This window comes from Malaya genurostris, chromosome 1, assembly GCF_030247185.1.
Source record: "Malaya genurostris strain Urasoe2022 chromosome 1, Malgen_1.1, whole genome shotgun sequence".
NCBI lineage: Eukaryota > Metazoa > Arthropoda > Insecta > Diptera > Culicidae > Malaya > Malaya genurostris.
In genome coordinates this window covers 13,017,406-13,035,392 of record NC_080570.1, presented here as the reverse complement: position 1 = coordinate 13,035,392, position 17,987 = coordinate 13,017,406, and the positions used below count along the sequence as shown (strand labels likewise).

The 17,987-nt window shown below is 39.1% G+C and overlaps 3 protein-coding genes and 1 long non-coding RNA gene across 5 annotated transcripts in view; 1 reads left to right on the top strand and 3 right to left on the bottom strand.

Moving 5' to 3' along the window:
• LOC131432901 (intermembrane lipid transfer protein VPS13B) overlaps positions 1-514 on the bottom strand; it is a 32,658-nt gene extending 32,144 nt beyond the window's left edge. The window contains exon 1 of the mRNA XM_058599482.1: positions 2-514. Coding sequence (XP_058455465.1) covers positions 2-266 — 265 coding nt within the window. The 5' untranslated portion in view covers positions 267-514. The remainder of the gene's footprint in view (position 1) is intronic.
• An 8,578-nt stretch (positions 515-9,092) lies between these two features.
• LOC131432877 (facilitated trehalose transporter Tret1) overlaps positions 9,093-17,987 on the top strand; it is a 49,942-nt gene continuing 41,047 nt past the window's right edge. Inside the window, exon 1 of one of the 2 annotated variants that reach the window (XM_058599447.1) lies at positions 9,093-9,247. The gene's annotated coding sequence lies outside the window, so the exon portion shown is untranslated. Of the gene's footprint in view, positions 9,248-9,672; positions 9,794-17,987 lie in introns of those variants that run through there. The other variant, XM_058599464.1, reaches the window with a different exon arrangement.
• Positions 10,290-11,222, bottom strand: LOC131432897 (uncharacterized). The gene is made up of 2 exons (XR_009229988.1): positions 10,722-11,222; positions 10,290-10,556 (listed from the first exon to the last, which is right to left on the bottom strand). It is a non-coding gene; the product is annotated as an uncharacterized LOC131432897 (long non-coding RNA).
• On the bottom strand, positions 11,545-16,619 carry LOC131425341 (uncharacterized). Its single transcript, XM_058587201.1, has 3 exons — positions 16,368-16,619; positions 12,548-16,151; positions 11,545-12,170 (listed from the first exon to the last, which is right to left on the bottom strand). The coding sequence occupies exons 1-3, from the start codon at positions 16,617-16,619 to the stop codon at positions 11,545-11,547; spliced, it is 4,482 nt and encodes a 1,493-aa protein (XP_058443184.1).

The following is a 17,987-nucleotide window of genomic DNA, read 5'->3' as shown; positions in this document are numbered from 1 at the left end:
CCGATGGTATTGATGGTGATTGCAATCGGTTCCGACGCGATTTTAGTCCACGGTACCCGGATTAGCAGTTCGTGGATGTGTCCGGAAAGAAATTGGAATGGCAGTGACAGTTCTTCTTCCAGCACATCAAGCTTCAGGTCCAAATTTTGGAAAACCACCTCACCACCCCACAGCGAAACCTGTGAATCCTCCGGACGGATGTTTTTGACATATTTTTCTACGTAACTTAGGATTATCGGTGTTATGTAGGACTCAATTTTGAACATTTTTTCCGATTATAATTTAAACATCAAAATCACAGCATAATACAACTGACGTTGGTTTTACAGTTACGCAAACGGTGAATTTTCACAATCAACTACTTTCTTCACATACTTATCATTCCTCGCACCTGGAGGTGATAATACAATCTGTATTCAATCATGGATTAAATTCAGAAAACCCGAAAAAAAACCTACTCCGCTGACGACGACAAGAAAACCAATATCCACGAAGTCGATTTTTGTCTCTTTTTTCTTCTGTTTGTTTTCTGGTTCTTTTTTTTTGCAACGAAACTAAAGGGAAACGTCAAAGAATGGGACAAAAACAGTGGCTGGGATGCGGCTGCCGGTAGTCGAACAACAGCTCGGCGAATGGAGCTTTCGGAACGAACGGGCTGCGTTCTAGTCGATATGCCCAGTAAATCCGAACATCGGACGCATCGTGCACGAAAGCTTTTGATTGCGTTTCGAGCTTACATAGTGCATCGGTAGAACAAAAGAATGAAGATATACCAAAGCAGAGAGCGGATGTCTGATACTCGGGGGATGGAATATAACGGGGTTGGATTTCAAACCCCGAATTTAGGACCAGAGTTTTTCTGGGCCTAACAGGCGAATTACCTTAAGGTTAAAGCCTCTATGATCGATACAAATGTTTAACAATCTCACCCTATCGGGAAGACGTCGGCTCGAAAAAGTCTTGTTTGATATTCCTTCGCTATGTTTCTCTAGCGATACATAATGTAAACATAAAGCTTTTTTAGGTCAGCGCGGTTGATGCAAATGGTGCAGAATTGTCCGATGACGGGCCGATCGAAGCGCTACGATCGGCCCTATATCGTGCTCAATCGGTCCGATAATCGGACCGATGATCGGACTTATGCGGGTCTACAAATTTCACTGGGTGGTTGACGATTTTATGCACGAAAAAAAAAGTTTGTAGAAAATAGGTTTCTCTTTCTGTTTGAGTAGCTAATCAACGAATATAGTGATTTTCACTGGTGGTTAACCAAGATTGCGATGCGACAAGATAACGACAAAATACAAGTTTTGCAATGACTGAGCGGAAACACCGCAAAGAAAGCGAAACTGTCATTCACATCGATTCAACCGCTTCGAGACCACAAACCTGAAAAATATTTTTGAATTGCCCGTTGAATGACACTTGTTTTTATAACCAAAATAATTATAGAATGATACTTTGTATTAATCAACGGCTTTAAAAACCTCGTGCTTCACTCTAAACATTATCAATATTTATCATAAAAATAAGTCGTCTTCGACAGATACATCGACGACACGACCAGAAACTCCGAAGAAAAATCGGATTAAAAAGTGTTCGTGAGCGATTTACCACCAGTTACCATAAATATAGCGACCCCTTGAAAATGTCAAAAACTAACTATTCGAGCAATACTGTTTAAGTTGCTCTGAACTAGTTACCAAGGAGCACCAGAATAAATAAACAAACAGTTTGAAATAGTTGTGGAATAATTCCACCGATTTGAATTTTTGTATCTTTTTTCTTGGAAGAAAAAAATGGTCCCAGTACAACAAAAATGGGAGGTAATAAGAGCATGAATAAAGTAATATTGTATATTTTCATATTTTTTTGTAGTTGCGGAATTTATTGATACAGTTCTGATATGGGAATGGGTCATCCGTATTTTCATGAGCAATTATAGTTTGAATCGTAAGGATGCACTCTATTTAATAAACAAGAACGACAGGCGATCGAAAACGGAGAAATTGAAATTCCAGATTTTAGTGGAAATCTGGCTTAATTTACTAAGTCTTCCATGGTAAGATATACGCTTTTTCGCATAGTAATTATTGTTATTACCATTATCTGTTTCAGAGTCTGCTGTAAATATTATACAGTCGTTAATTGAAGAGATGCAATCATATCCGCAAATCGATTTAATATTTAATTTATATTTAATACAGATACAGAAGCAAATGAAAAACTATCGTAAGACATGTCCACTGAATACCAAACGAAATTAAGAATAAATTGAAGTAAAATCACTTTCGACTTCACGAAGACGCTAGTGTTAATACAAAATTTGGTGATATTCTTGAATTGTTTACAAAATATATATATTTTATGCTTTAATAACTTTTACTTTTTAATAAAAATTAAAGATACAAATTAAATCAAAATTGAGCAAAAATGACTCAGAACTTTCTGTAAGAATAAATTTAATACCTGCCAGCGGGCCAACTACACTCAGTGGTTTCATTTTAAGTGAGACTCTCTTGTTTTTGTTTACATTCCATATGTAGTTACCAAGGCTACTGAGAATATTTTTTCAAGCGATTTCATTTTGACATTAGCAGTTACTGAGGGGTAGTTAAATTTGCGATACAGTTTTGATAGTCGAGTGGCAGGTCGTGTCGTCGGATACATACTTGTTGATGCTTTTATTGAACAAAACAAATAATTCTTGTTGCTAGAGAATATTGCCTTTTAAATCTGCAATTGCCTTTGATCCATTAGACGATTAGAGAAATATATTCGCTCTAGTTCTTGATATTAAAATGCTGCAAACTTTAGTATAAACAGGCAGCGAAGGGGTTAAAACAACTGTCCAACTCCTGGGCAGAGATGCCAGGTAAAATTTTTACGTCTGCATACTAGAAATCCTCCAAAGCAAGTGTTATATTTTAAAAATATGAAGAGAAAAACTAAACAAGAAACCCGACAATTTTAAAAGTCTGTAAATCTGAGGACTAGGGTAACAGAGGTATTTTGGCCCACTTTAGGATTGATTTTATTTTGGCCCACTTTTAATAAATATCCACCAAATGTTGTAATATCTTTGAAAACCCCTTCCGCAATAGGTAATTTAATGTGTTTACCTTCAAATTTATGTAACATGAGTTACTTCACATCAATTAAATCCGATAAAATCGATAAAGTTTGTTAGGTGGGCCAAAATATATGAAGTGGCCAAAAAACCTCTGTTACCCTATATGAAAATTTCAAAACCTGTAGAAAGTCTGCAAAATTGCGAGAAATCGGCAAATTTATATGCAAATCTGCAACCTGGGATCTGTGATTCTGACGCTCATTATTTCGCTACCCTGCGGTGATTCGGTCGCATTCTATGCCACGCTGAAAACCACAATACAATAACAACAACTACACACTTAGATTTGATTCCGTTGTTCGGTAATTTTTTTTATTTTACAAAAATTATGCAAATTTTTATCGGACGATCATTTTTATTTTTATATTTTATGTTGTTTATTTATACCCGGCTTTAACCTAGTTACGACCGGACAATCAGTTTCACGCAAGTTTTCATTGCAGAATTCTGTAAATAGATGTACAATGCATACGGTAAATTTGAATAGTCACCGAGTATGGTAAAAATTATACCATTCGCATGGTAAAATTGCACACTTATAACTTAATTTTGATCTCGGCGAAAAAAGATGCTGAAAACGAAACGGCAATTGAAAAAGTTATACTGATATTTAGTTTTGTAAATTATCGTGTATACCATCAATTGGTCGTTTTACCGAAATCAGCAAATAATGATATCCACTTACCGAAATCTCGGTAAACAACTTTTAGACAACCGAAATTCGTTGATGCATCATAGTTGCCATTTTTCTGATTCTGTCAGTAAAATAATAGCGAATATTCCGTAATATTTTTATTGAATCTACCGAAATCCGGTAGATCATTGACAGATTACTGTGAATTTGATCAATTTTACCGATCATCCGGTGAAAATTTTGTTTAACAATGCATAACAGTAAAAATAATTACTGAGCATCGAAAGAGAAATTTGGTGTGTACAAAATTATTGAAATTTTCAGTGAGTGTATTTTAAACACAAAAGAAAACAAACACAAAAAACTACCGAGCTATTCTGTAGATCTATTTAGTTTAGTTGTTTGACAATTCAGCAAAATATTTATTACTGATCAATCGGTAGTCATTTCAATTACCAAACTGCTTATTGAACGTTCAGCTGTTCAAAATTGGGTAAAAAATTATCGAATTTTGCGAAATTTTCCAAGTGTGTGCACACTTAAATTGGATTACCGATCTTAGCTGTTCAAACTTCGGTAGCTCATTTTTTCAGTACAACTAGTTCAAGGTACTGCTGCCAACAAATGTTTATTAGTGCTGATATATCAGAATTTTCGGTAGTTCGGCTGTTCTAAATTTCAAATTGTTTTAGCTAATCCGGGTACGGGATTTACTAGGATAGTACTAACCATGCAATGGTTCTGTACGCTAAGAATCGGTTGTGAAGTCTGTTGAAACAGAAAGCCCCAATTGCACAAAAAAAGGAATGCAATGCTAAGACATTTATTTATAGGGCGAGATATCATAAAGCGGTTACGAAATAAGTAAATAAGATGTTGAATGAAAATTAAAGGATTTAATCCAACCAGTTATCTTATCGCGAATATTCGCCATGTATCGTGAAATGTTGTTTTTGATGTTGCGATTTAGAATCGTTGATTTCGGCTCAGTCAAACGTTGCATTTATATACACACACATTTTTGAGCATACTGTTTTAAGATGTAGAAACCTTTGAAGAATTTAGCGATTTATGTTGGACTGCTAGGTGGAATAACAGTTCCACATAAACTGTTATGCACTGAGGAAACGAAACGCAAAGAAATGTTATTTTGACGTGAATACGTCTTACTTTACTGTAGGACACCTATTCAAAATTTAGCCTCTGGGAGAGTGATCAGTTTTTGATCGTGAATATCTCTTGTTGTATCTAACGTATCAACTAATTCTTAACACATGCCATCGAAAATGTGATCAACAATTTATGGTAAAATTTTCGGCTGTATGACATAACCACAAATAATTCAAATTTAAGAATTTCTGAAATTTTGAGTTGATTCTATCACAGTGTTACAGAGAAAATCTCATGACGCAGTAAACGACATTTAATTTCTGCGTTATTCACTGGGTAGGTAAAAAAGGTTAGCACTTGACACTTCAGTTCTAGATGCAGAATCCAGTTCCAGAATCAAGCATTCAATTCCAGATTACATTATAAAATGGAGGAGGAACATTATGCTGTACCTGCGTTGTACACGTTAGGGAAATGACATCAATATCTTTCCAGAGTCGAGATTTTTTTCTTGGGTATAATCAAATCGAATTTTTGCATATTTTGCGCAACTTTTTTTTATTACCATCAACCGATAATATTAATAATTCGATGCTTTGATGTGTCAGGTCCAGAATTCAGTTGCAGAATTCAATTTCGGAAACCAGTTCTAGAGATTTTATTTTCTGATTCAGAATCCAGGACCAGTATCCCACTTTAAAATTTATTTGGCAAATTGAGTTCCATCTCAATATCGATTTCTTGGATGCTTGGAACACAAAACTCAGTTCCTGTATGTAACTCCAGAATGCAGTTACAGAATCCAGTTCCAGAATTTAGATCTAGAATACAGTTTTACCATTGGGCTCCGGAATTTCGATTGTATAATTATGGGACAGAATCCAATGTTTGTTTACTTTACGAGAAGCATAGCTAGGAGAAAACGTCATCGTTTGTGTTTGTTTTTTTTTGCAATTACAATATCGTGTTTAATGTTGGACCTTCGAAGATAAGAATTTAAAATTTTTTTTTTCTGAAAGCATTTTGAAACACTGTTCTCTCTTTCTCCCCAGGAATCCAATATACTTATTCTTCTGTTTTTACTTCCGAATGGACTAGACAAGAAAAAAAAGGAAAAGAAAGAGGAAGAGATAAACAGAAATGTACACATTAGCAATTTAATAGATGAAACATGCAAGGTCTTCGCATATTACTCAACTTGGTCTGGAAAAATGTAGCTAATTAATATACTTCAAAACGCTTAACTTTTGACAGCATGCCATGCTAGTTATTGACGTTGATACACTTTGATTTTGTGTTTCATTTTACACTTTGATTTTGAAATTCATTTCAATTGAATTGATCACGAATTATTTCACGCTTCGTTTATCATACGTGAGTAATCGATGATAATTTTAAGTTCGTTTTGATAATAGCTCGGAAACAATAAGCTCATAATAGACCGTGAACGTCGGATGAAATTTCCGAAAATCTCACGCTCGCTGACACAAAGTTTTTTTTTCTATTGTATTGTGCCCGACTTTAGCGAGTTCTCTTCTGTCACGCAGTCCTTGCATCATACGTATTCAAATCACGTGGTGCGCTACTAAATCGACCCTTGCTATTTTAACACACACCGTCTGAATTCATTAAACCTGAAGCCGTACAGCCAACCATCGCGAATCAACTTGGGGGCACGTCTGGCTTTGCTAGCTGTAGTGGTGTATGCTTTGACGAAAGAAAAAAATCGTTGAAGCAAACAAAAAAAAAGAAATAATATAGGTATGTATAACGTAAAGCCGGTGAACCGGTGAGAAACATGAAAATGATAAACGAAAAAATAAGAAAATCCTGTAATTGTCAGGATCAACTCTAGATCTTACTTCTGCCAATTATGCAGTTCAAACTTTCGCTTGGTTTGCAAAAACTCATAAGCTACTGCGATGATATTTCGGGGGTCTAGTATAAATTTAGCCGATTCGTGACAAACGTCACGTACCTCCGCTGCCGAGCCTTTTCTGATATGAAACATGTGCTTGGCTTGGGAAGGAATGAAGAAAGTAAATCTTACCATTATTTACAGACTGACATATTTATACACACAATCTTCTCGCCAGGTTCCCTGGGGAGAGGACTGAATTCACCGACAGTTTTTTTTTGTATATTTTCGAGGCAAAAAAACAACCAAAAACGCGAAGGCTAATTCATTTCGTACCGGTAAATCGAGAGGTTAATAATTTACAAAGATCAGTTTAATTTGATTTAAACAAATCGAATAAATTCTGTTATCGCATAGTAGGCTGAAAGTTGTATCCTACAGACTTCGGATGGACAATGACTGTTCTAATTTCCAGCCTACTGATAACAGTTCGTCAGAAATTCATCGGTAAAAGTATGTTTGACCAAATCGATTCTATTCAAGCACTTTACGAAAGACATTTCCAATGTGAAATAATGTTGCTTCATTCAGTGAGTGAGTTAAGAGTGCTTAAAGCAAAGAGGCTACATGCTATCCTTCGTTTTACTTTAATACGGTTTGCATCATTGTGGTCGATTTCATCAGTTCATTGCCGACTTGCGTTATCGTGTTGTAATATTATATCGCGTTATATACAAGTATGTGCCACTTTGGCATTAGCATTATCCAGAAATCAGACACGTTGGCGTTGCATTGGAAGTTGAATTAATGGTCCCTGGAGTCGTTATTGTGCTTGTGGAAAAAAAAAGAAATCAGAATCGACATCTTTTTCGCTCGACTATGTTTCTCCAGCAAAAAATAAATATCAAATGCAAATGATGTTATGTGGACTTTGAAACGATTCCATTAAATAAAAAAAACTTTGTAATATTCTAGCTCAACCCCGTTGAAACCTACATTATCAACTTAAAAACTAAAGGGTGATTTTTTTTTGCTGGCATCTTTTTGGCAACACTGTTTTTGATAGATCACGGGTGAATCGTGTCTTGTGTCATTGTCCAAACTTGTTCTGTTTGGTCTATAATTTAATCATGAATCGTTGTTTGTTCTATAATTTAATCATGAATGGGCGCTGGCAAGTATTGGAGGAAGATCCACTTTTTCATCGAAAAATTGTGTTCAGCGACGAAGCTGAATACTGAATGAATACGTCAACAAGCAAAATTGTCGCATCTGGAGTGAAGATCAGCCCGAAGCATTGCAAGAGTTACCAATGCATTCCAAAAAAGTTATTGTTTGGTGTGGCAATGAGTACCGCAATGAGTACCGTCAATGAGCAATGCAGTACCGTCAGTATAGGTAAGATTTGCAATGAGTACCGTCAGTATAGGTAAGAAGAATTCTCGGTTTATTTTTCAGAAGGCCGTAAGAGCAAGTGACAGTTCCCCATTGTTTACTTTCTCTTCTATTAAATGCCAAGCGGTTTCCACGTAAATCACTCAACTCTCTGCATAAAATGAATCTATTCTTTATTTTCTAGGACTATTTCCGAGAGTGTGTCCAAGTGCGATTAATCATGATTGCTGAAACTAAATGTGAATTTATACATTTGATATGCCGTAAAACGTTCCACCTCCAACGCCCATATCCAAACAAATGATTTCATATTTCCTCACACTCACCAATCTTGCATAGAGAATCATCGAGTACGTAAATGACGCATTTTCATTTCAATTTTGCGTCAGCAAAAGTAGGCGGGTGTATTAGGGGTGAGTAGGTCCAGGTAGGCCGGAAAATAACTAAAATGCACTGCCTGCTTTGACAATCAAACGATCTTATCACTGAAACGGACGTACAAAAGCAAACAGAGATCCCTTGAATTTATGCTCAAGTGCGCTGAGTACCGGAAATACCAGAAATTCCTTCGCATATGTACTGTCATTGTTAGTTGATGTTGGCCAAGGTTTTAACTTTATCAATAACCTTGCAACGACGCTCTGGTGTGCTACACTCTTCTCTCTCTAAAATTCACCCGTCCTAGCTAAAAACACGTGGTTGGAAGCGTTTTGAAAAAAAAGGGACAGAGATACCATTGCACGCAACTGGCGGGGAATATCCTTCCTCTCTCGGTGGTAGATTATGCTTTACATCTATATCATCCCCGACGGAAACAGAGGCATGGAGTTGAAGTGACGTCATTTCGACTGTTGGTATGCGTGGGCATTCTTGTCAGAAAGGGCTCTAGTACAGTGTGAGAGAGGGAAACTTTTTCGACTCCCTTTTCCCAGACGAGAGTTTATATATATCCTGCCGGTAGGAGCAGAAAATCGATCACTTGGTAGACAATCTTTCCAAAGGACAGACGGGTCATTTGTTAGTGATTTTAGAAAAAAAGTAAAACAGTTTGTTTTTCAGTGTTCAAAATATAAACAACTCTCAACACGCTGATTTAGTGGAACTTGTTTTGAAAAAGGTGATTATCAAATATTTTCAACCAGAGTTATTAGTGTTCGAACACACACAGTTCGATGAAGATTATTATTCCCAATATACGAAGACACAACCTACTTTGAACTTTCATCGTTGATGTTACATAATTGTCGTTTCACTAAAATTGAAACAGAAGAAAAACAGACTGATCTTCGGCGGTCGATGTGATTAAATTTGGCGGGTGTTTGTTTTCACTTATTGTTCGAAGATGACATAACAAGATGACAGGCGGCGCCTAATGATATAATATTGGCGGTATCGTGTTCGTCGTATCAGGTACCATCCGAGCAAGTATACGCGACATCGAAAACGTGTATTTATTTCGGCGAGTACATTGCTTTCGTGGTGACAAGAGAGAGAGAGGGATAGAGAGAAAAAAACGTCTGGATGCCGCTTTAGCACGAATGTATTGCCATAGTGAAATGGAAGGGGTGACAAAGGTTCAAACGGTAGTTGCTGCTAGTCACGATCGTAAAAATAATGAATTGATTTCACTTGCACATTAGTATTTAGTTCAACAACGCATAAGGTAGGTTTTTTGAAAAACCAGAACTTCAATACATCGTTTTGAACGTCCTAATTAGAGTTTAATTATATAAACCATTTGTTCTAAATTTAAAATAAGTAAGATAAAAACAATTGCCACAACAAATATTGCATTTCTGGTGGATTTTCTTAACTATTTTCCAATATACAAACACGATTGCTACGTAAAGATTGCTTGCACCGCTTGCAGGTGGGTGGGTAATGTCAGTATCATAACTGGATAACGTGATTACGAATAAAACTTCACAATTCTGAATATCGACAATTGTACTCATTGGTTGATTAATTTTGTGAATTATTCAAGCTTTCACTTCTTCCCTTCCATATTTGTAATGAAGCGCCTCTATTAAAGTACTAGAGATTTATTCCAGTTGAACATATCCCAACAAATACTTTTTGAGAACGGGGCAGAGTGTAATAACATTGCCCAGCCACAGAACTTCACATGATGTGATATCAAAAATTGATCTTAGGCTTCGTTTTTTTATTCTGAAAAGGACTGTTTAATATTGTCACAAAAAATTGTCACTTCTTCGATGCGAACGGCGCACAAAACGAATCTTTCAACTGGTCCTCTCGCCGGTGTCTGATGAATGCAAGGCAGTGGAATTGCCCGGCCGTAGAACTGCACAAATTACATTAGTGCTAACATTTGTTAACGGAATAGTCCTACGAAAAGCTCTCTGAGCGGACCCGGCAGAACATTTTTGGCCCGAGTTGGTTGCGCCCTTAAAAAAATTCGTCAACTGCGTTTCGATTGTCAATGAAAGGAAAGAAATATACAAGTTGCTTCGTAATTGATTTACTACAGTGTGTAGAAGATCATCAGTATATCTAGAAAAATCATTTGCGCAATGCAAAAACAGAGTTGCGCTTTGAATTTCGCAAAATAAAGTCTGTTTTGGCCTTACCCTGGTGTGTTCCGGTTCAAATAAAACGTCCGAGGCCAAATACGCGGACAGTTCTCCTTCTTTTGTACCTTTCCTTTCAGGTCTCAACTGCAGCAGTGTATCAACCGGCCAGTGCATCTACAGGTAAGTAATTCCCCGGGTAAGTAGTAGCCAACCAAAGACGAGGATCGCAGCACCAGGTAAGTAAAACCGATTTCAGCACTTTTACTAAATCAAACTATATTTTACTACTTTTACTACTTTTACTACACTACATTTACTACAATTTACACTTTGGCCTTGGTGGCCGACCTGTCGCAATGAAGGCTGAACTGAACTGAACTACTAAAAACGAAACCGATTATGTGATCACCAATACATACAATGAGTCGGTCGACTATTCTACCTTGCCGTGTACAGTTCTTGACTTTATGCGCAAAGCGGCTCATTTAGAAATCATCCAACCTAACTTCTCGAAGAGGATTGATACTTGTATAACAGTTTCGCTTCTCTCTTTATACTATACGTACACATTAGCCGGCCACCTAAATTTGTTTACAAATTTATATTCACACATAATGTAAATGTTTTTTTTTTTAGAGCTAAATCCTTTAAATTCAGTTAAGTGGAACAATTTGTGTCTTCATTAGTGGATGCTGTTACCCCTTGAGTATCTTCTTGTTGCGGCTGCATGTCGGTGTTCATCGGAAGTGGATAAATTCTGGATACTGGACGTGTGTAAACACCAGCTGCAGTTTTCACTGTTACCACTCTGGAGTGACCGTCTTGTCCAGGATAAGTGGTGATGATTTGAGCAAGAGGCCAAGAGATTGATGACATATTATCATCTCGCACTAAAACTAAAATTATCATCTCGAACTACTTCTAATTGGACCGATTTTGAAGATTTTTGATGTTGGCTGTTTATTTCGGTCAAATACTCCTTTTTCCATCGAACCCAATGTTGTTGAATCAGCTGCTGTAATTGCTGATAGTGTTTTAATCGATTGGGTTGTATTTTAGTGTAAACTGGATCTGGTAATGCTCCCAATGATGATCCCGTAAGGAAATGACCTGGAGTTAACACGTCGAGCTCAGAGGGATCTTCCGAAAGTGGAGTAAGTGGACGAGTGTTCATGTTGGCCTCGATCTGCGTTAATAGAGTGACGAAATCTTCGTACGATAGTTTACATTGACCGATCGTTTTGATCAACGAAGTTTTTGCTGTTTTTACTGCTGCTTCCCATAGCCCTCCGAAATTGGGTGCTCGAGGGGGTATGAATTTCCATTGAATGCCTCTATTGACACATTCATTGACAATTTTTTCATGACTAGGTTTATCGTTGAGCATATGATACAAGGCCAGTAGAGTATTTTTTGCTCCCTTGAAATTAGTTCCATTATCGGAATGAATTTGTTGAGGCAAACCACGACGTGCTATGAAACGACGTAAAGCGGCGATAAATGCGTCTGTAGAAAGATTGCAGACCAACTCCAAATGCACGGCTTTAGTAGCAAAGCAAATAAAAACAGCTATGAATGCCTTTTGCGGGGATGCTCGGCGATGTACTGGTTTCATATAAAATGGGCCGCAATAATCCACTCCAGTGATGGTGAATGGTCTACTGGGAACAGTACGAGTATTGGAAGTTGACCTACGGGCTGAGTAGCAGGGACAGGGCGGTGGCGAAAACATATGAGACACTTACGACACACAAAATTAACCAAGTCTTTACCTCGTAACGGCCAGAACTCTTGCCGAATCGATGCCAATGTCATACGAGGGCCTGAATGCAATGTGAGGGTGTGATAATGCTGTGCGATGAGGCGAGATAGTGGATGCTTACTTGGGAGAATCATAGGGTGCTTGGCTTGGTATACTTCTTCGGAGTGTTGAAGCCGGCCACCGACACGAAGGATTCCATTGGTATCAATTATTGGACGAAGATATTTCAATGCTGAATATGATGGAAGTGGTCGCTTGTTTTTTAACGCCTTCAACTCTTCGTGGAACGTTTGCTGCTGCACACCTTTGACCAATGCTTCGTTGGCTGCTTGCATTTCTTGTGTTGTGACAAATATATCAGTTGGATGTTTAAATTTACCCTTGCAAGCGTTTACGAAGCGTAGTATATAGGCTGTAACACGTACTAGCTTTAGAAATGACGAATATCTCTCGTATAGACAGTCTACGGTCGAGTTTTGTTGAACTACTAGTACGGTTTTTCTTCTCTCTAGAATATCTTCTGGCGGAGGTTCTGGATTATGGTGTTCAGGCCAATTTTCCTGCGATTTTTGGAGCCAAGCTGGGCCTTCGAGCCAAATCATATTTGTGATGAAATTTTTTGGTAGCATTCCACGAGATACATAGTCGGCCGGGTTTTCGACTCCTTTGACGTGGTTCCAGTTATGTCCTCGAGTAAGATTTTGTATTTCAGAAGTGCGATTTCCGACGAAAGTTTGCCAAGTGTTGGATGGTGCTTGTATCCAGTGTAGAGTGACGGTGGAATCTGACCAAAACCAGCAAGAAGTTCCTTCCATCCGTAATGCTGCTGAGACCCGGGCGTATAGTTTGGCCCCCAAAAGAGCAGCACACAACTCCAAGCGAGGTAAAGAAAGCCGTTTGAGTGGAGCTACACGAGATTTTGATGATATGAGCGTAACCTTGATTTCGCCATCCTTGTTGGTCGAACGCGCATAAATACAAGCTCCGTATGCCAGTTCCGAGGCATCGCAGAAAACGTGAAACTGAGTATCCGTTGGTTTGGCTAGAAACAAACATCTTGGTATCTTGAACGATTTCAACTCAGGTAACTGAACGTAGAACTCTTCCCATCTAGCGTTTACAGTAACGGTAACTGGATCATCCCAACCAACGGAAGATAACCAAAGCTGCTGCATGTGAATCTTAGCCCAAGCTATAACAGGTGACACAAGTCCAAGAGGATCGTATAACTGAGCTATCGCCGAAAATATCTTTCGCTTTGTCCATTGCTCGCCATGTTTGATATCGCGAACGTCGAAGCAGAACTGATCTGGTCCAGTCTCCCAGGCAACTCCTAGTGTTTTCACCTTCGGTTCCTTTTCAAAATGTAGAATGGTGGGTCCTTCCGGGGCAATTTCCAAAGCTTCTGAGATATTTGAGTTCCATTTTCGAAGCTGTAGTCCTGCTTCCGCCATGAGTGTTTGTACACCGAATCGCAATCGCTTAGCATCTTCAATAGATTCCGCTCCCGATAGAAAATCGTCCATATAAAAATCTTCCGCTACTGCAACAGATACTGATTTTTGGTTTCTCGCACTGTTCAAAGCCAATTGCTTAAGCACTCGTGTTGCCAGGAACGACGATGGAGAAAGACCGTAGCTGACAGTGAGAAGCTCATAAACCTGAATCGGCTCTGATTGGTTGAAACGCCAGACAATTCTCTGCAATGGTGTATCTTCTGAATGTACGCGTATTTGCCGATACATCTTTTCTATGTCGGCAACCAAAGCGACAGCGTGTTTGCGGAAGCGTATCATTAGATCTAGCAAATCATCTTGTATTACCGGTCCAGTAAGAAGCGCATCATTGAGAGAAAAATTCGTAGAAGTTTTTGCTGAACCATCGAACACGACTCGCACCTTTGTTGTTGAGCTTGATTCCTTGAAAACTGGATGATGAGAAAGGTAACAAACTGGTTTTTGCTCTTCCCGCAAACCGTCCACTGAACCAATGAGCTTCATATGTTCCAGATCTAGATACTCTTGCATGAATTCACAGTACTGCTTCTTCAGTTCGGAGTCCTTCGTCAACCGCCTTTCCAAATGTTGAAATCTTCGTATTGCTGCATCCTTCGATTCTCCAATCATTTCGTGGAAGTTCATATGCTTTGGATAGCGCACTACATATCGCCCGTTTGTATCACGACTGACCGTATTCCGGAAATGTAGTTCACAATCTTCCTCTTCTTGGGTCCGAGGCAGCGTTTCCGATAGTTCTTCGATTGTCCAAAACCTTTCGATGGATTTATTCAGCGATTTTGTTACAGCTAAGTTGCAGCTCACTATTGATATTCCACCATTCCAATCGGATTCACCTGCTGCAACCCATCCGAAAACCGTGTTGACGAAAACTGGAAGAGTATTGTCGATCCTACGAATTTGTAACCGACCACCATCCATAAGATGAAAATCGTAATAAAACTGTGAACCAAGTACCAAGTCAATCGGACGCGAAATGTAGAATTCAGGATCAGCTAAATCCATATCGGATGGTGGATTCCAATGCGCCAATGGTATAGACGTAGATGGCTGATTGTCTGTTACCTGCCCCAAAACCAAGAATTCCATTGGCAACGAAAAATCTAGCGTACGCGAGCTAACAACCGTAGATACTTCCCAAGAAATATGCCTTCTTGTTTGTCCGATGCCGCTAATTTCCACTTTCTTGTCGCTACGTTGAAGTTTGAGAAGTTGACATAGTCTTTCTGACATGAGATTTGCCTGTGAACCTGAATCCAGCAACGCCCTAGCGAGATGTGTCCGTCCCCATCTATCCTTCACTTTCAGTATCGCCGTCAGCAGGAAAATATGCGATCCTGTGACCCCCATCGCCATGTTAGATGATATAGATGCGACCGAACTAGAAACCAAACCACCAGAGTTCGACGCAGCCCCAGAAGTCGATGGAGACCCACCAGTCTCAGTTGTACCTGCCGCAGAAGATGAACCAGAACCAGGAAATCCGGGATGAAGTAAAGAATGATGCTTCTTAGAACAGGTTCTGCACCGATATTTCGACGGACAATCTCGTGCCAAATGATTACGTCCCATACAGTTACTGCACAATCTCTTAGAGTTGGTGATCTGCAGTCTTTTATCAACTGGATACTTAAAAAAGGTCGGACATCTTGCAATAGAATGTTGCTCGGAACATACAATGCAGTTTGGACCCGAACTTTCAGTCGCCGCGTTGACCGATACCTTCGCTGGTCTGTATTTAGCACCGTTCGGAGAAGACAAATAAGCTGAACTTGAAGAGTGTTGATCCACAGAAACTGCATCAAGCACACGTGTCTGCTTCTTCAGAAAGTTTACTAATACGGCAAACGATGGTTCATCGTCACCTGAAGCATGCTCCTCCCAGCGTTTTTGAGTAACGTCATCCAATTTTGAAACCATGAGATGAACCAACATCGCACCCCAGCCATTCGTTTTTTCGCCCAACTGATCTAGAATTTTTGTATTACGCTCAAAACAGTCTATGATGTCGTGAATAGCAACAGCGGATTCCTTTTTTATCCTCGGATACTCGAATAAAGCGTTCAAGTGTCTCTTTTTTAGTAAATACTTGTTGGAAAACCTAGCGACCAATGCATCCCAAGCCACCCTGTAATTCGCATCACTCATCGGATATGAATCGATTAGTTTTAAAGCATCGCCTTTAAGAGAAGCCCGCAGGTAATGAAACTTTTGGATACCACTCAACTCGGAAGACGAATCTATCAGGGCTTTAAATGTGTCGTGAAATGCAAGCCATTTTTCAAAACACCCATCAAATTCAGGCAAGTTTATTTGTGGTAAACGTAAGTATGTATGCACGCTCGCCGATGAAGCTACAGCTGTATTATGTGTCGTATTATGCGTTACCGTTTGTGGTAATTTGCCTACCAGCCCCGCCCTTACCTCGAAGTATTTCTCCTCGAACTCCTCTCGAACAAGTCGGTGGCCTGCGATGTTCTCCTCGTGATCTTCAGCACTCTCGATTTCGCACTGAATTTCCTCGAATTCATCCCATTTCGTCTCTAGCTTCTCCAGTCGAAATCTAATTTGATTTTCGTCCGGTGACTCCGTGCTCATCATAAACCTCTCCATCCGAAACAAAACATCGACTATACTGTCTCTTATATGAATCTTTGATTTCATCTTTTTGCCCATAGTAGACGTCCAAGACCAAATTTACAAAAAAATGATGCAGCAAACCAGATAATTCTGGAAAATAAACACCAGAAAAGCACCTCGCGAGAGATATTTAGTGTGTTGGACAGGTACTCACCTTGTGAGCCTGTCTACCAGGCCTTGTATGTCAAAACAGAAAATCTTCGCGAGAATCAAGAATAAATATTTCCTCCAGCACAGTATATACGAAAAGCGTCACTCAAACTCGTTACGCAATGCCAAAACAACACTCAAACGCCACAGTTGCAGATTCGTCAAAATCACACTCGCATTCAGTCAGAAGCTCTCAAAATTAACATTCAAATCTTTTGTACCTGTATCAAATGCCTTGTACAGATAATTATACATTCATCTTCACTGCTTCGCACACAAACAATCAAACTTCTATTTCATTCAATCCACATACCAAATGTCGATAAAATTGCCCGCGGGCATCCAGGGCTCAGTACTTGATGTAGCAAAATACGCAGTATATTGAAATTAATATTTATTTGTATGTGCACTTGTTCCATCCAAAAAAAAGATAAACGTTCCAAGATCACCATCCGAATTAGTTCAGCCTCCATTCATCCATCGGTCAGCGATCCAGTAGTGTAGTGTCGAAATATTAGCCACCGAGAAAAAAACAAAATAACGACCACGTAGATACGCAAGCGAAAGTAGATTTATTGGACAGGTCCTCACCTTGTGAGCCTGTCAACCAGGCATTGAATCAAAAATTTCCTAGTGAATCCAAATCTATCAATGGCGTTATTTCCCCAAGTGTGATGGCTGCTTCTCCGTCGGATGATGGCGTTCGAAGATCCAAATAATTTTCGTGATGGCGGAGCTTCGCCTTTATTCTCCGAATAAAAATGGTGCTACCGACGCCGCGTCGCTTCTCCGGAACACAAAAGATCCTGGTCACGGCACCAATGTTTTGGCCTTACCTTGGTGTGTTCCGGTTCAAATAAAACGTCCGAGGCCAAATACGCGGACAGTTCTCCTTCTTTTGTACCTTTCCTTTCAGGTCTCAACTGCAGCAGTGTATCAACCGGCCAGTGCATCTACAGGTAAGTAATTCCCCGGGTAAGTAGTAGCCAACCAAAGACGAGGATCGCAGCACCAGGTAAGTAAAACCGATTTCAGCACTTTTACTAAATCAAACTATATTTTACTACTTTTACTACTTTTACTACACTACATTTACTACAATTTACACTTTGGCCTTGGTGGCCGACCTGTCGCAATGAAGGCTGAACTGAACTGAACTACTAAAAACGAAACCGATTATGTGATCACCAATACATACAATGAGTCGGTCGACTATTCTACCTTGCCGTGTACAGTTCTTGACTTTATGCGCAA

What these genes read in the sequence shown, in the direction of transcription:
- LOC131425341 (XM_058587201.1), bottom strand. Translation starts at nt 16,619, where the DNA reads ATGGGCAAAAAGATGAAATCAAAGATTCATATAAGAGACAGTATAGTC. An exon ending in TCGAGGAGAAATACTTCGAG is followed by an intron (nt 16,152 to 16,367) that starts GTAAGGGCGGGG and finishes GGTATCCAAAAG; the next exon opens with TTTCATTACCTGCGGGCTTC. An exon ending in GCACCCTATGATTCTCCCAA is followed by an intron (nt 12,171 to 12,547) that starts GTAAGCATCCAC and finishes ATCTTTCTACAG; the next exon opens with ACGCATTTATCGCCGCTTTA.